This window comes from Neopsephotus bourkii, unplaced genomic scaffold (genome assembly GCF_033783945.1).
Source record: "Neopsephotus bourkii isolate Nb327-2 ecotype Australia unplaced genomic scaffold, CSIRO-AGI_Nbou_v1 NB_357, whole genome shotgun sequence".
NCBI classification, from domain to species: Eukaryota; Metazoa; Chordata; class Aves; order Psittaciformes; family Psittacidae; genus Neopsephotus; species Neopsephotus bourkii.
The window spans coordinates 557,453-574,091 of record NW_026900863.1 but is presented as its reverse complement, the minus strand read 5'-3'; the positions used below and the strand labels follow the sequence as shown (position 1 = coordinate 574,091).

General features: G+C 43.1%; 1 protein-coding gene across 10 annotated transcripts in view; it reads left to right on the top strand.

The window, feature by feature from the left end:
- The window catches only part of KCNIP1 (potassium voltage-gated channel interacting protein 1), a 404,820-nt gene that overhangs the window by 379,305 nt on the left and 8,876 nt on the right, over nt 1–16,639 (top strand). For all 10 annotated transcript variants that reach the window (XM_061348409.1, XM_061348415.1, XM_061348416.1 and 7 more), the window contains 2 exons: nt 8,532–8,656; nt 14,954–15,023. In XM_061348409.1, coding sequence (XP_061204393.1) covers nt 8,532–8,656; nt 14,954–15,023 — 195 coding nt within the window. The remainder of the gene's footprint in view (nt 1–8,531; nt 8,657–14,953; nt 15,024–16,639) is intronic.

Here is a 16,639-nt window from a genome sequence, read left to right as displayed (position 1 = left end):
TGCATGATTCTCTTCACTGCTGCCCTGAGTTCCATGGTCATGCAGGGGACAGTGAGCTCTGACTTCACTTCCTGCCCCTATGGTAAGGGAAAGAGCCAGCTGTGGGAGGGAGGAGGTGGGGATGGGACCAACAGTTAAATAAACCTGGAAACAATCCTACAGTCGCTGGAAAAGAGGACCCTGTGGCCCATGCAGAACACATCCAGTGTCACCTTAAAATTAACACAAGACAAAGCTGTGTATGGTTGTCACTTTCTTTTTGATAAATCTTTTTCTTACTTTTTCCTAGACCCTGCCCGCTGGTTTTACGTGTATCAGAGAGGTAAAACTCTATAACCGGTTTGACTCTGTTGGTCATCTAATTTTCATAGCAAAAGTTTTCTTAAGCTAAGAAAGTTTCCCTCTGGCTGCGTTCAGTCTCACTTTCCATGCTGGTAGCAAACAGAGTGAAAGCTGCTTGAGCATTGCCCAGCTCCCTGGTAAGGCTGCAGCAAGGGGAGCAGTCCCAGCTCTCCCTCAACCTCCATGTCCTCCTGTGCAGTGCTAAGCCAAGTACTTCACAGTTCAGGTACCCTCCAGGTAAGGTTTTCAGATGGTGTTACTGGGAATTTTCAAACAATAACCAAAGGGAAGGAATTTTCTACCCTTTCTAGTGAGCTTGTTTTGCAAACTCATCTTTGACCAGCTGCTTGGAAGAAAGCCCTTGTCCCAAAACACATCTTCTGCAGCGTTCGTATGAAAAAGCAGGAAATCACCCAGCAGCCTTTCAGTGGTTTTCCACCTGTTTTGAAGTTGCTTCCCTTATAAACATTACTACAGATGAGTGGGAATGTGCAAGGAAAAGTGAAAAGCAAGTGCTGTCAGAAGTAAGTTCCAGTGCACTGGAAGAACAACCTGCTGTCTCCTTCTCTGGGAATGGCCACAGCAAAGCTAGTTCTGATGCTGAACACACTTAATACAGTGTTTCCAGAAACATTTAAGCTCTAATTGGACTTTGTGTAGTTCATGTTCAAATCATTTTACTGGATCTTAGTTGTGTACCACAAAGGCATTTTGGAGGCAGGCACAGTCTCTGACTGCTGTACCTCCTTTTTCAGAGCACAACCTTTTTTGAACTTCCCTATGTTCAACTGTGGAGCTGATTAAAGGAGTATAGAGGCAAAGGAAAACATATACATGACTTTTGCATACATCATAGCAAGAATTAGCCAAGAAATCTTGAAATGATATTATTTTTGTAACTAAATCTCAGAATTTGATATACTGTTGGGTTTTCATGTAGCTTTTCCCTGCAGCTGGTGGTGGTGCAGGTTCACACAGGCAGAACAGCCTTGCTGAGCTTGACTCTTAGTGCAAGGAATTTGATGTTGCTGATTTAGTGGTGGAAATGGACCTGAAGGAGTCAGAAAATCCTTGAGGGAAAAGGGAGTGGGTAACGAGACATCAGCTCCTTTTTGGTTTATTGACTGGAGAGAGTCCCACTGGTTTGGAAACTGATCTCTTCAGCCAGGCGATAATATTAATAACAAAAATAACTTATTAATAAGGAGTGTTGTATTTTAGTTTTTGATGTTTAAGATATCTTAGTGTCATGTTTTTACTGATATTTGCCTTGAGCAGATTTTCCTTAACCCTTCTTAAGAAGTGATAGATGTGCTGTACATGTGTTTAAGCTCCAGCTGAGCTGTCATTCTGCCGTGTTAACCTTGTTGGTTTGCAAGTATTTGCCAGATGGGGTCGCTTAAAGGCTGACATTTGGATTCTGTTGGTGGAAGCACATGGAACTGCACACAAATACCTTGAGTGTTCAGAGAGTGGAGCTGTATTTGTCAGCTATCTCTGCCCGGGGATCTGGAAGCACAGCTCTCAGAGGACTTCACAAAGCAGTGTTACCTACCTCTTCTGCTTACACTACTGGGAGGGAACACTGAAGCAGGGTCTGCATCGGTAACAGCTCTCGCCTGACTCCCATCCCGTCATTTTTGGCCCTAATGAGAATTTATGGCCTCAGATCTTCAATTATGTCTCTTCATGAAATATTCAGCTATTTGCAGTTGGTTTCCCACAGGCAGGATGTATTTTCTACAAGATCGGCCCAAGCAAGTGGTCTGTCTGGAGATTAATTCCAAAGATTTAAAGCATAAACTGGAGTTAATGTTTTCCTTCAGGTCCTCACTCCTAAAATATAACTAATGGGGTTTTAATAAAAAGAAGATGCAGTCTGATAATTCTTGCACATATCTTAATCCCCTTCTGCTGTATTTGTAAAACTACCCATTTCACCTAATGCTTGTCAATGTTACAGTTAACACTGGGCCCATGAGCTGTGTTTTATGTCTTATTTTTCTTTAACAAAACCTGAATTTATTTATAAGTAGCATCTTTTCAAAATCCTCCCGTTAGCCGCAGAGCCTGCTGTTGCAGCTTCACCATGCAGCCTTAGGAAGCAGGGGACAGGATCATTGACACCCTCCCTTTAAAGTGTGGTTTAGGTCTTGGCTTGTCTTTGGTCAACCCTAGCAACGTACCGAGCCATTGCTATTGCTCTTTGCCAGGCACATGGGTTGAAGGGCTGGAAATGCTGCAGTGCTGATGTGGCCACTGCGGGGAGCGCTGTTTGATGCTTCTTGTGTTTCACAAGGGAGTCTGGCCAAATGAAACCAGCCCTGGGCTTCTGTGCAAGATGTTGCTTGTGTAGGGGCAGCGCCAGTGGGAGGAAGGACAGGCAGGGCGATGAACTTGGGCCCGATGGCTGTTCAAAGCCAGAGCTGAGAAAGCAGCTGGTAAATAACAGAAGACTGTTTCCTGTTCTGTAGTGCACAAATGCAACTTTGGCATTTTCTGGGATCAGTTTAATCTGTTCCACTTACCAGGAAAGGATAGTCGGATCTGAAGAAGGCATTTTTGTATGGAAACAGGTTGCTAAAGTGAGATGTGCTGTCACCAGAGGATTTTAGGACTTGGCCTTTGTGCTGATGGCACGCGCTTTCTGGTGCCGGTTAGTGCCTGGCCTCTGCACCTTTAGGAACTGGGTTTGGGCAGTGCCTCAGTTCATGCAGCTGACCTGGATGTGCGTTATGTTACCTGTGCACTTAAAGGTAAATTGACAATGAAACGATGTTTTCCATCACTTGGCAGGTAAATGAGCTTGTGTCCAATGGGACAGAAAGATCTGGGAAAGTGAAATATCGGAGCAGGTTGTTTTCCTTAATAGATAAATAGATAATAGATAGATTTAATAGATAAAAATCTGTTTTCCTCAGTGATGAACCAATTTTGTCTGTAATTGTGTCAATGCACAAACCAGCTTCTACACGAACAGGCTTAGACTACTCCAGTTTATCAGTTGGGGAAGTGCAAATTCTGTTCAGCAAAGTTTACAGCAGTGAAGCACAGGGCCATTTGCAGGCAGTCTAAGGAAGGAAACCTTCCAATTGTAAAGACAACAAAAGGTAAACATAGAATTAAAATGAAAGGGTGTATAACCCAGCCTCATTAGTTTCCAAAGTGTTCAGTTAAAATATTGATCTACTCTAATGAAAATTCATTCTCTGCTCTTGAGCAAGCAGCAGAGAAATGAAAGTATCTTTCAATACCAACGATCTATAAAATATGCACGTACATGCAAGTATGTCAGCAGTATTTTTGTTTGCAAAGTGAAGCCACTATTTATTTTGTCTGGTACATAAAATGTGCCTATGCTATGGGCTAAGCGAATAGGGATGGTGTTCCGCCCCCAGTAAACATGCAAAATTAAGACATTATTACAACCAGGACCTATTTTGGAGTAGGATTAACACAGCTGCTTCTCCCAGACCCACACTTCATATCCTGCTACTAAAACAGCCATAAACCTGTGGCCAGAGACAAATTCTAAATCAGAAAGTGCTGCTTTCTATTCTTACCGTTTTAAACGCATTGCAAGAAAAACGGCTGAGCAAATACACAGGCATGTTCTGCACCAGCTACACAGTGCAGATGATCTTACACCTGTCCTTGTTCAGCCTGGAGAAGAGAAGGCTCCTGAAGGGGAGACCTTAGAGCAGCTCCAGTGCCTAAAGGGGCTGCAGGAAACCTGGAGAGGGGCTTGGGACAAGGGCCTGTAGGGACAGGCCAAGGGGAATGGCTTGAACCTGCCAGAGGGGAGACTGAGCTGAGCTCTTAGGCAGAAGCTCTTCCCTGTGAGGGTGCTGAGGCGCTGGCACAGGGTGCCCAGAGAAGCTGTGGCTGCCCCATCCCTGGCAGTGCTCAAGGCCAGGTTGGACACAGGGGCTTGGAGCAAGCTGCTCTAGTGGAAGGTGTCCCTGCCCGTAGCAAGGGTTGGAGCTGGATGAGCTTTAAGGTCCCTTCAACCCAAACCATTCTATAATTCTATGGTCCTAAGACACAACTCACTGCAACTGTCTGGTGCGGAAGGGATTGATCCAGGGACCATTGCAACAAATGCTGAAGCTAAAAAACAAACAAAAAACCAAGAAGAAAGTTATCATTTATCAGTACCTGCAAGCAGGAGAAATCTGCTTTAGTCACTGAGTCCACCCAACTGGTGAGCACAGATAACCCAACCAAAATCATGCTTTGAGTTTCAGAATGATAAATTTGGACCTATTTGCCAGTATTCAAGTTCTCACTAACCAGCTGTGTGGTACCCAGACCCTGAGGCAAGTGTGCCCACCAAGCAGGGCACAGCTTAGTTCCAGCTCCAAAGGGATGCTGTAAGCAGCAGCTGCTGACACATGGCACCTGAGCTGGGGAGGGCACCATTGGCATCCCTGGCAGTGTCATTCCCTCGGGCTTTCCATGAGCTTGCAAACTGAAAGAGAAGAAAATTAACTTGAAACCAGTGGCATGCCCATTTCCCACCCACAAATCTCTCAGGGTGCTCAGCAAGCTGTAGACAAGACAAAACTGAGGAAGAATATGATATTAGGCAAAATATCGTAACACAATGCTTTCCTAATTAAAAATGTGTGGATCTATGTGCACACACTTTTGCTTGCACTCAGCACCATGAAGTGAGCTTCAGTTTAATGCAGTTGCAGTGTTTACAAATGCAAGGGCTTGTCTTTCACACAGTGACATCCCTGGAGACATGGGAGGGACCCAGCCAGTGCAACAAAGCCAATGTAAGTAAGAGGAAAGACAGTATACATGACAAAAGGCAAGAGCAGATGAGGACATGACAGGATCTGGGGGTTGTCACTGTGGTTAATTTATAGGGTATATGAGTGGAAGAAAAAGGTTTTAAAGACCTGAGTTAAGAGAAAACACTGAAAGGAAACAAATATTGACAAAGAAATCTTTGTGGGAGGTGGGGACTATTGAGTTGGAAATGATCGATTTGCTTTGGAAGAGCAGTTTGTGCCCATACAGGTTTGTGCTATGCCTAGGGCAGGCTTTTGCCAGGAAGGGAGGAGGGATGAACAGAGTGTTGCTGGAGGGGGATCTCTGAATGTGGGCTGACAGCTGAGAAAATGTTAGTATCTTTTGAACACAGGGGAGGGACTGTTTGATCTGTGAGGCCCATTAATGTGAAGTAGTTACTCCTAAAAAGTGTCTTCTCTTTTAAGACCAATATTATCATGAAACACGGTGGAAAATAGCTCTTTGTTGGCAAGTGATAGACAAAATGACCTAATAAGCCTTTCTTGTATTTGTTTTCTGAGGTGCTGCTCCAGGAAATGCCCAGGTCTGCTCAGTGGTATCTGGGCATGTTCCGTCAAAGGAAAAACTTCTGCCATTTTTAGGACGTGTTCAATGGAAGCCTGCTGGTGTGGTGTCATTTTGAGTGTCCCCTTGGCCAGAGCTAAAGCTTCACACATCTTTTATTGCTAAGTTTCAAAATACTTCCCTTGAGAAAGGAGGAGGAAGCAGATGAAAGGATTAACCCATGGGGAACCATCAGATTCTCTTCAGAGGCAGAGATTAATGCTGATTCTGGAATGGAGAATGGAAGGAAAAACTGGAGTGTCCCTTTGAAAAGGATGGATTTTTCATCATTTCTTTTCTACAGTTTGTCATAAAGAAAAGAGCCGCATTTTTCAGCATGGGAAATAGAATCAAATCTACAGCAGTAATCTGGCTTATTTTTAACATAGGAATATCTGCCCTGTGGGACCAAAGCTCGTGAATCTATCCTTGCAGGACAAGCAATAGGACAAGGGGTAATGGGTTCAAACTTAAACAAGGGAAGTTCAGGTTGGATATAAGGGTACTAACACTGGTTGCTTAAGGAGGTGAGGAAAGTATACAGGAAATTAAAGACCCACCAAAAACCGTCAGTTACATCAAAATGCTTTTGCAGAGAGTGTTACTTTTCTCAGCTGGATCTTTCCTGCCTCTGTAGAAACCATGTGAAGCTCCACACTATAAGGGCATAAATAAAACCAAGCCTAACAGTATTACAACAGGCTGGCTTCCCCCACTAGCCTCACCACTTACCTGAGGGTGCATAGATTGTTGGGTTTCCCCTCTCTGTTGAATTACAGGATATAAAGAGTACGTGTCCAGTATTTTACTCTTAGATTTTTACATTGACTGAAGTTGTAAAGAACTTGAGTGACTCAGTAGGAAATGTCAGTGAAAAGCTGAGCATGTTTAACTGGTTAAAGAGCAGAGAGAGGCTCGGAGGTAACTTGCTTACATACTGCACAGCACAAAATGCATGGCTCGCTGAGGAAAAACAGGGTGACCATCAAGGCCATGTGTAATCTGTTTATTGCATTGGGAACAGCAGGAATATGCAAGAGAGGAGTTAGGAGTTACTTGCATTTTGTAAAGGCTTTTAGGTAAATTGCAGTTAACCAAAGGTAAGAAAAAAAGTATTTGCTATATAATGTATGGATTAGTTCTGAGACTCCGTAACCTGGCTCCTTTCTAAATGTATTTCCTCTTCTTTTTTCAGCCACTCATTGCACTTCCCTCATTTAAAGGAATTTCTTTCCCATTTTTTTCTCTCTATAGTTTCTTCTGCATTCCTTAATTTTGTGGCATGTGTTGTCCTTCAGAGAAAATGGCTTTCCCCCTGTATTTCCCATTCCACATCTGTTCTTCCTATAGCAGACATCCTTTTCCATCTCTTTAACAGGAGCTGTAATCTCTAGACTCTCAGTTTCCCTTTGAGAAGGTGCCTCCTTCAGGCCTCTTCTGGCCACCTACCACCTCAGAAGCTTTCTGCATCATAACTGGTTGTGATACTCCCCTTCTATCCCATGCTGTTACAGCCTCTTTCCTAGATTGCCTTGCCTTGCAAGGGACATTAAGCACTCTATTTAGGCATGTATTTTCACTGCTCAAGCCCCACAAACACAGACTGTGAAGCTCCAGACACAGTGGATTAGGAGGATGGCTGAATGCACCATTATTTCAAACTGATCTCTTAATACTGGAAGACTGAACCGATGTGAATTAACCTTTATCATTCGGTGACGTGTGTCCTTCACTAACAACATTCATATATATGTACAGAATTCATTTATGAAAATGTAGTTTTAGTCTGGCCTGTTCTTCCACTGAGCCAGTCCGCTCTTAATTCATGCATTTCCTCCATTCAGAGTGACTCCATTTCCTTCCATGTTTCTTGTGAAAACTGTGTCTTTCAGCAGGAATTACTATAGTCTCTTGAGCTCAATAATTTAAAACATTCTTTCAGGGCAGAAATTGTGCTGGCTTGGTAACAAAGGGGGGGTGTTAGGGTTTATGCCAAGCTGCTTTTGGATGTAGATGGGATTTTCATGTTACCTGAAAACTGCAACTGATCCTCGAAGTTTAGAGAATCTCAAAATGACATACATTAAGCATCTGTGTATATTTGGGCATTGCCTACACTTCTGGGGAAATGGGCTTGACAAGTAAAAGCATGCATCAGAATAGAGGTGAGATTACAGCAATACAGGAGGTCGATACCTTTCTTCCTTGCTAGAGAATATCCACTTGAATAAAATGCCTATCAGAATCTTTCATTTCTTATCTGCTTCCCCCAAAAGTCCATGCAAATTCAGGCTGGTTTCATCCCAGACTCTGTGGGCATCTGTCTGAATTTCTCCTAGGATTAAGGTGACCTTTAGTGTCTCTATAGCAAGCTTTTTGGTTAACAGAAGAGCTTCCCTCACTGTTTACCCTCAGTATAATGATCTTGCCTAATACGCTTAAGCATGTCTGCTCTCTCACTTGTATTTGCACAGCCTTTTTCAAAGCTGGTACTTTGAAAGGCCTATTCTTCCACGCTGTTTCAATATTTAGATAAGAAATACCTGGCGTTGCCTTTTGGAACAACGTATCTGCTGCTGCCCTTCTGTTCTCACCACCAGTTTTGGCTTTGTGGAGGGGAGCTAATTGGCAGCCCTGTAAAATGCGAACTTTTGTTTTACTCATATGACTTTTATTTTGCTTTCAAGAGATTGAAAACAGTTATAGAGATCTGTTCTGTTGATGGTTTCTTTTTCTCTCTTGAACTCCAGGCTGTCCTATCCATCATGTTAATAGAGCAAAGGTAACAACCAAAATAAATATTTTCTTGTCTTCTCTTTCAGATAAAATTGAAGATGAATTAGAAATGACTACAGTGTGCCATAGACCTGAAGGACTGGAACAGCTTGAAGCACAAACCAATTTCACTAAAAGAGAACTTCAAGTGCTTTACAGAGGATTTAAAAATGTAAGAATGATCCTGCAGTGAACTGAGCCCAGTATGTATGTCTCCCCCTGCCCGCCCTGCTCAGCTGCGTTATGCACCATTCCCCTGCGAAACATTTGCAGTTTTGTGCTAGATGTCCCTTCCCACAGCAAAACAAGCACAATCTGCCACTTCATTTAATATTTATGACACCATAATCTACCTAAAACTGGGTTTGGATGAATACTTAGCATACAATATTCTCCTTCAATTTGTTGCCCAAATATCAGTAAGCACACTGCAATTTCCCCAACTGTGCCAGTACTTCAAGATAACCTGAAAATGTTTTATAGGTACTTATTTCATTCTTGCTGTTAGTTCCTCATGTTCAAATACGAGCAGTACTGCTTGCTTGTGGTTAGCTTGTGTCCTTTCTCTGGCTACAGAAATCTTGCTCTTTTAGCATGATGTAATAGAGCACACTAGGACTATAAGTTCCTGTGTAAACAGAATAAGCTGAAGTGGCAGGAGCCGAAAAGAAATCAAAAGTAAAAAGGTATCAAGACCGAGGAGCCAAGAAAGAGGCTACAGATTGAGGTGAGAGCAGGAGCCATGCCAGTTGGCATGTCTGTGTACACAGAGCAGCACTGCCCTCGCCTTTGTCAACCACCAGGCATATCCTCCCTGGTAGTGGGGAGGCTGCAGCTCTCGGAGCCTCAGCTTCCAGCTCACCTGCTGCTGCCTCTTAGGGACTTGTCATAATAAATAGAAACAGGGAATTTTGAGGCTACGTGGAGCAGATGCTTTATGCACCTTGAAGAATGAATACTCATTACATGGTTGCCTGAGGGTCTGGGTTTAGTCACCCAGGTGGCTCGTACCAGATGATGTTTTTATGATGATTAATAGATCAGTGTTAAGCCCGCTCAATAAACACGGGGTGGGTTTAAGTCGTCTTGCAGGACAGCTCCAGCATTTCAGCTACTGCCCCACTGAAATCCTGCTGTTTCTCTCGGAAAGAGAAAAACAAATCCATTGGGTAAAAACTTCTCAAAGGAAAGATGAGCTGCAAGTGTTGAGAGAAACCTGCTGGATAGTGAGAGGGGCCTTTCTCCCTGACAGGTTCTTGGAGTTACGTTGAATCACATCACCAAAATATGTTTGATTTCCCCCAGGAGTCCAGGGGTTTCAGCCTTTATTTCACCGCTCACCTGAGCAGGCCAAGGCACAGCTCAGCTTTCTGCACTTCTCTTTTTGGTGCATGTGTTGTATTTGTACAGCCTTTGCTGCACATAGGAGGTCATTGCATGTGTGAAGTTTTGTAGCCACTGTAGACTGATACCTGAAACGTCTTCATGCTTTGGGCAGTCAGCGAGAAATCATTTGTCTTTTGAGACAGCTTGACAGGCTAACGTACATTTAATGTGACACACCTGCCTACAGTGAGAGCTCTGAACTGCTGTGTTTTGCTAAGACCTCCAAAATGCCTCCTGTACTGCTATTTGGTGGGAGACCCATGTTGGATTGCTCTGCTCCATGCTGACAGGAGGAGCTGGCTGTGCAGCTCTCAGTACCCATGATATTTACCCCTTATCCCTCTCAGTTCTGCTATCACTTTGCAGTATAGAGGCATTACCTCCCAGGGCAAGAGTGATAGACAAGTGCATTTAACTTATGACCTAACCCCTTTCCTAAACCTCACTGAAGGTCTTGGTATTAATAGGCAGTGCTGACAAGATAATGTTTTATAGCGGGTTGCTAGGACAAAGCAATCTGGTTTTCTCCAGCTGCTATTACATGATATGCATGAAGCTTTAATATCTAAGGTTTAAATTGACATGAAAGGGTGGCTTTAGCATTTGTAGCATGTAAATTATGGTTTCAATGGGATGAGTAATTATATACAGCAGGCAAACTGACTCAGCTGTTACCATATTTGCTGTTGTACCAAACCATCTGCTTTTTGGGATGATGTTACAGTGCCATCTGGAGATTCAAGATCCCTATGGGAATACAGTCATTTTCTTTTCTCTGGCTTGTACTTACTGCTTGCTCATGGTGACTGCACAGGTCCTGTTTAATCATGAGGCAACACCTGGATAATCCCAGAGCCATGTACAGGCACAGGGGAGAATGTGGCCCTGCTCAGCCCTGCTGCAGTCACAGGAGTTGAAGGTTTGATGCTCATGAACATAGATTTGATGGTGTTTGACCAAAGGCAGTTCAGCACAGCCTGGGGCACCCTCTAGGCACTAATTCTCAGTGCTTTAATTCCTGTTCTTACTTCCTCTGAAATCTGTTTCCCTATGCCCTCAAAACCTTCCCAGTCTCTTCCCACTGTGTCACTGGTCAGGTCTGGTGTTTCTACACCAGACTGATGGTGACTTCCACTAAATACAAATCTTTTCCCACTTCAAACTGGTATGCTTGCTGCCTGGACATATGTCTCCTCTCTCTTTGCTATCAGCTTTCTTTTCCAGTTGTGAAAGGGAATGTTGTGAGATGTCCTCCAACATCTCTTGATGCCAGGACCAAAAGTTCATGTTTATCTTTGCAGTTATCTCTGCCCCCAGGGTGCAATTTGTACAATAGTCTGTTTTGCACCTTGCATATAGCTGCTGTCATACTGGAGCCAGGTTAAGGTGTTTGGACTCGTTTCTTTGCCTGTGGTTCTGCACAAGCAAGGCAACAGGGACAGCAAAACCCAGCACAACCTTTGGTGGATCTTGCCTTGGTTTAGCTCAACAAAATAAAATGTGTTACCTGCTGTCTATAAATACATCAGGAGAGAGCATTGTTTGAGCTAAAAGGCAGTATTGGTACAGGAACAAAATGGACATAAACAGGCATAGGCTGGCAGTAGAAGGAAGTTCTTGATCCCCACAGGAGTAAAGTTTAGGGAACAGTTATGGAGCAGAGGGAGGAGATCAGTCCCCTGGGTGCTCCTCTTTGTTCTGGCCAAGCAAGGTGAGAACAGCCAGCTGAGCAGGTTATGTTCAGCCCCATTTCAGTTTTGCTGCTGATCCCTGCTTGACCACGTTGCTTATCTTTGGAAGCAATTGATGGAGCTCATTTCTGATTCCAGCAGGAGAAAGAACAGCAAGTGACCTTCTGATTGATTTCCTTTTCGGGTTGTTTTGTTTTGGGGGGGTTCTATTTTTAATGTGGATTCAGCTCCTTTGTGGCTTCCTGTTTGAAAAGAGTTAAGCGTTCTGAGAGGGTAGATTCAAAGGCATGACTCACACTGCCAGTGCCAATGTTTGTTGAAGATGAGGGGTTGGTTCCGTGCTTAGCAATCCAAAAAACTGTGGAATACTGTTCTTGGTTTAAACTAACTAATTTGTAGGTTATAGCAATGAAAGGTGGTTACCTGACTCCAATTCCCTGCCACTGGAGGCAGACTGTTACAGTGAGGCACTGTGCTTTTCCATACTGCCAGGAATGTTTTCATGAATAAGGCTTTGTCAGCGTCAGTGGAGTTCAAACTGACACTCAGCTTACCTGCTCCTTTCATAACACGGATTTCTTCCGAGTCAGCTGAATTCAGTAGTACTGGAGCACTAATGAGGCCACTTGAGCATTATCTGGCTCTTAGAAAAGCAAAATTGTGATCAATTAAGTGCAAATGAATTGGAACAAGCATATGTGTCTGAAAGCAATCCAGTTACACTGAGCTAAGCAGGCTGATCAATGTCCGTGCTGCCTCTGCCCAGCACTCCTGGAGGCTTGCTGCAAACTTTTTATTTGGCTTCCAGATGGAGCATCAGAAGTAAAAGGATCATGTGGAAATTGAGACAATTCAATTATGCATAATGGCCAAAACTGCTACACAAAACCCTGCCTCTGCAAGGGCAGTGTGTGCAGCACCAACCTGCCCTTCACAAGCTTCAGCTTCATTCTCAGGGTGGATGGTGCTGGACTGGGGCTCTTGGCAAACACAGACTTTAATATAGTGTGGAAGAGACCCAACGGACTCTACAACTGTGGAAAGTATACAGAAAATAATGAGCCCAAACATGTGTACACTACCCTTAAGCATGCAAAATGATGCTTTTTAGTGAATATATTAGTTGTATTTATCAAGAATAGAGAAAAAACTGCATCTTCACTTGGGGCAGCACTACTTAGGCCAGTAGCACTATGATGGAAAGGAAGGTTAAATGCTGTGCTAGGCTTCATTTTAAAGAGAATGACAATTAGGTCAAATACTCTACAGTTGTGCAAAGGCTCAGTGTGAGTCCTGGAACAGCAGCACTCCGGTTACCAGGTAGGTGGTCTTACTGATTATTACAAGCTACCACAAATAAATAGCTGATTATTTAATTTACATTAAATTACAAGCTTTAAGAAATGTGAACTTCAGAAGAACATTTTTATTTTATCTGTCATACTCCATTAATTATTATTCTTTTAATGATTCATAGCTCATTAGATGTGTCACAGGCAGATGTAACCACTTTTCTCATGACAAAGAGAACGGGCACTGACTGGTTTAGTAGGAGCTTTGGCATATTTTGAGGCTATTCATCTAAACAGGAATTTTGCTGCACAGATTTAGGAAGTTTTGTTAGTTTTGTCTGTAAATGAAAACACAAGGCCTGGCCCTTGCAGCCCTTCTCTTTAGCTAATCCAGTTGGTCCTTTTATCCCCTTGCCGTGAAACAGGCCTTGAGCACTGCCACTGGAGAAGGGATGGCCCCAGCCAGGTCAAGGCTACAGTGCCAGCTTTGGGACACTTCAACATAACCAGTGGGAGGGCACTTGTCAGGACATGCAGATGCAGAGAAAAAGATAAATTCAGGGATTTTCAAGCAACAAATTATCCTTTATTTAGCTCAATTCTTCTCAAGTCACTGATGGGTTTTACCTACATCGTGGGTAGGATACAGCAGGATTTCTGCATTGGAGGAAGGAACTCCAATCTAATCACCCTAATTCAATAGCAGACAGGTATGTGATTGAGGAGCTGCCTCGTCGCCTGAAGTACCTCTCCTTGCTCTCCTTCCTTGACTTGCACAGTATAAAGTAATTTCACTTGTTTGTTCTGTCCCTTTCCATGGTCAGGAAATGCACAGCAGCAAGTGATACTGTCAGATCAGAGGCTGGAAGAATGCTGCTTTTCCTTTATAGGCTTTTCATGGTGGAATAATTTCTTATCAAAGTCCTTTTTGTTCTTAAAAGGTATCTAAAGAACTCATCAATAAATAAATCATAGACTTGAATCTTCCTCCAGCTTTCTATGTCAAAAATTCAAAGGGATTTTCTTACACTTCCTAAGTTTACTCATCTCAGATTCAACAACCTGTAATGCTACCATCAGCATTATAGATGTAATGTAGGTGCTGAGCAGCACTGTGCTCTTTCAAACTCATTTGTGTTCATCCCCGAGCTTATTTGTGCTACCCCAACATCTCAGTCTGAACAGCGGTAAAGAGGTAACAGCCTGGATTTTGCTTGGCTGAAGGTAGAGCAAGTGTGAGCCCTCCAGACGTCATTCCCCTCTTTTTCCTTCCCCATGGGGCTACTTAGTAGGTCAGGAAGTTCAGGACAGAAAATCTGCGACTCTTTTCGTAAGAGTTTGCCCTCATCTGAAGCAGCTGAACTCAAATGCACTGCTGTACATTCCAGTACCAGTGCTTAAAAGTCAAATAACCCCACAGGTTACAAAATGTGCATGGGCACAGCCTGGCTTCTCAGTTTATGGAAGACTGAGTGGATAAACAGGTTAAAAATGGTCTAATATTTATCAGCCTAATACTGATGCTTCTTCATGTGGACTTACCAGTATAGTCCATACCATTAGCCTTCATAGAGCTGGTGTCACATTTCTGGATACAGTCTTCCACTGATGATTGACAATCATTGAGGTTGGACAGAGCCTTGGGCAACATGGTCTAGGGTGAGGTCGGAACTGGATCATCTTGAGGTCCTTTCCAACCCAAACCATTCTATGACTCTACAATTAATGAAGTCATATAGATGGAGGTATCAGACCAAGCACTGTTAGCTGGCCCTAACATTATCTGTAATTATATGATGGAAGTTTCACCTGACAGAAGGCATGAGCTGCCTTCCTGGTTGTCCTATAGAGCAGCAATTAAACACTGCCGAAAATACTGCTGAGAAATGTTAATAATGGTGAAACAAGAGCATGAGATGAAGCTGCACTCGGAATGATTTTAATGTCTCCAGCTGCACAGCCTGTGTGCCCAGAGCACTGGGAGAACAGCAGTGTCATTTGTTTAATTGCTCTCTTTGGGCTTGTAGAGTTTTGCAAATGAACCTTTACAGTGTTGAGGGGGGGTTTGCTTGATATTTGTTCTTTTTGTTTTTCCAACAGGAATGTCCTAGTGGGGTTGTTAATGAAGAGGCATTTAAACAGATCTATGCACAGTTTTTTCCTCATGGAGGTAAGCAGAGTACTTTGCATCTGGCAGGTTTCTTGAAGCATGCCTTAACATTCATTACTGCCAGCTGGCTGCAAAACTCCTTCAGGTAATCTGTGTAAGAAATGTGAATTGAGCTTCACCTTTGCAGGGTCTTAAACAGAAACACAAACATCAAGGTCATGCAATTACTTAGTGCAGTTGAACAGTTATTTCACAGGAATAGACAAATCCACATTAAAGATTGCCCCTAGTTGTCAGCTCTTTGTTCCCCAAGCCCCAGATGGAAACTGGGGATTGATGGGGTGGTTTGTACTGACTTTCTAGATGGCAGAAAGCTAAATCACTTCCCCTCTGTGTGTCTTTGCTCCCCTGCTGTGGATTGCTGTGCATGTGGTATCTAGCACAGAAGAATCCCAGCCCTCATTTTGGCCTGCAAATTAATCAAAACCTTTCTAAAATTCTTAAAGCAGTTCCTAGTTGATGTGTGAACTTCTAGCTACCTGAAACGATCACTTTAGTGTTTGTGTGACTAAGAACAGGGTGATGTCATGTACTGGAATATCAAAGTGTTATATTAAACCTCTCAACATATTCTTACCTTTGAAAGACATCCAATAATCTCTCTGTTGTTCTAGCTGAACATGTTCTGTGGGGATACTGTTCTCAAACTGCAAGAAATGAGGCATGGGTTTAAGTGGCTTTTTAGTAAAAGATTCAGTATTTGAGGCTTTTCCTAATACATGTTTTACTTGCAGAAAAAGAAGCCCAGGGGGACCTTATCACTCTCTGCAACTGCCTGATAGGTTGTAGTAAGGTGGGGTTGGTCTCTTCTCCCAAGAAACAAGCAACAGCACAAGAGGAAATGGCCTCAAGCTGCACCAGGGGAGGTTTAGACTGGATACTGGGAAAAACATCTTTACTAAAAGGGCTGTCAAACACTGAACAGGCTGCCCAGGGCAGTGGTGGAATCACCATCCCTGGAGGTGTTTAAAAGACATGTAGCTGTAGCACTGAGGGAATTGGCAGTGCTGGGTTAATGGTTAGACTTGATGATCTTAAAAGATTTTACCAATCTAAATGATTCTATGATTCTGTATTCCACACTATAGCAGCTGCAGAATGCACTCATTGTGGAATAATGGCTGAAGTTTCTACAAAAGCCTATGTGTGCATGTGCATGACCTTCAGAAAGTCATTAACAAGTGTTTTTTTCAACTAAATTTCAAGACAAACCATGTCATATTTACGTTTCACAATGTATGTGGCCACAAAGATGCACGCCTATGAAAAGTTTAAATTTTAGTATGGTCTGAATGTATTTATACATATATTTTGCGTTTTCAGTTTGCCCCAAATAACTGTACTACCTCCTTTGTGAAACACCTCGGGTGACTTCTGCCTTCCTGGGCATGAAAAACTGGCAGGCACAGATACTTCATCTTTTCATGGACAGACAGCTTTTCTTGCCTCTGCTGAGCCTGACAGGCGCTTGCCCGTTTTCTGGTGTTCCATTCCCTTGAGCTCTGAACCTCCCTTAATGATGATGGTAGTTCAGTCGTGCTTAACAAGATGTCAGTTTGGCAGCAGGCATGATTTCGTATTTTGTACTGTTTTCTTTCACTTGGTTTCCAAACTGT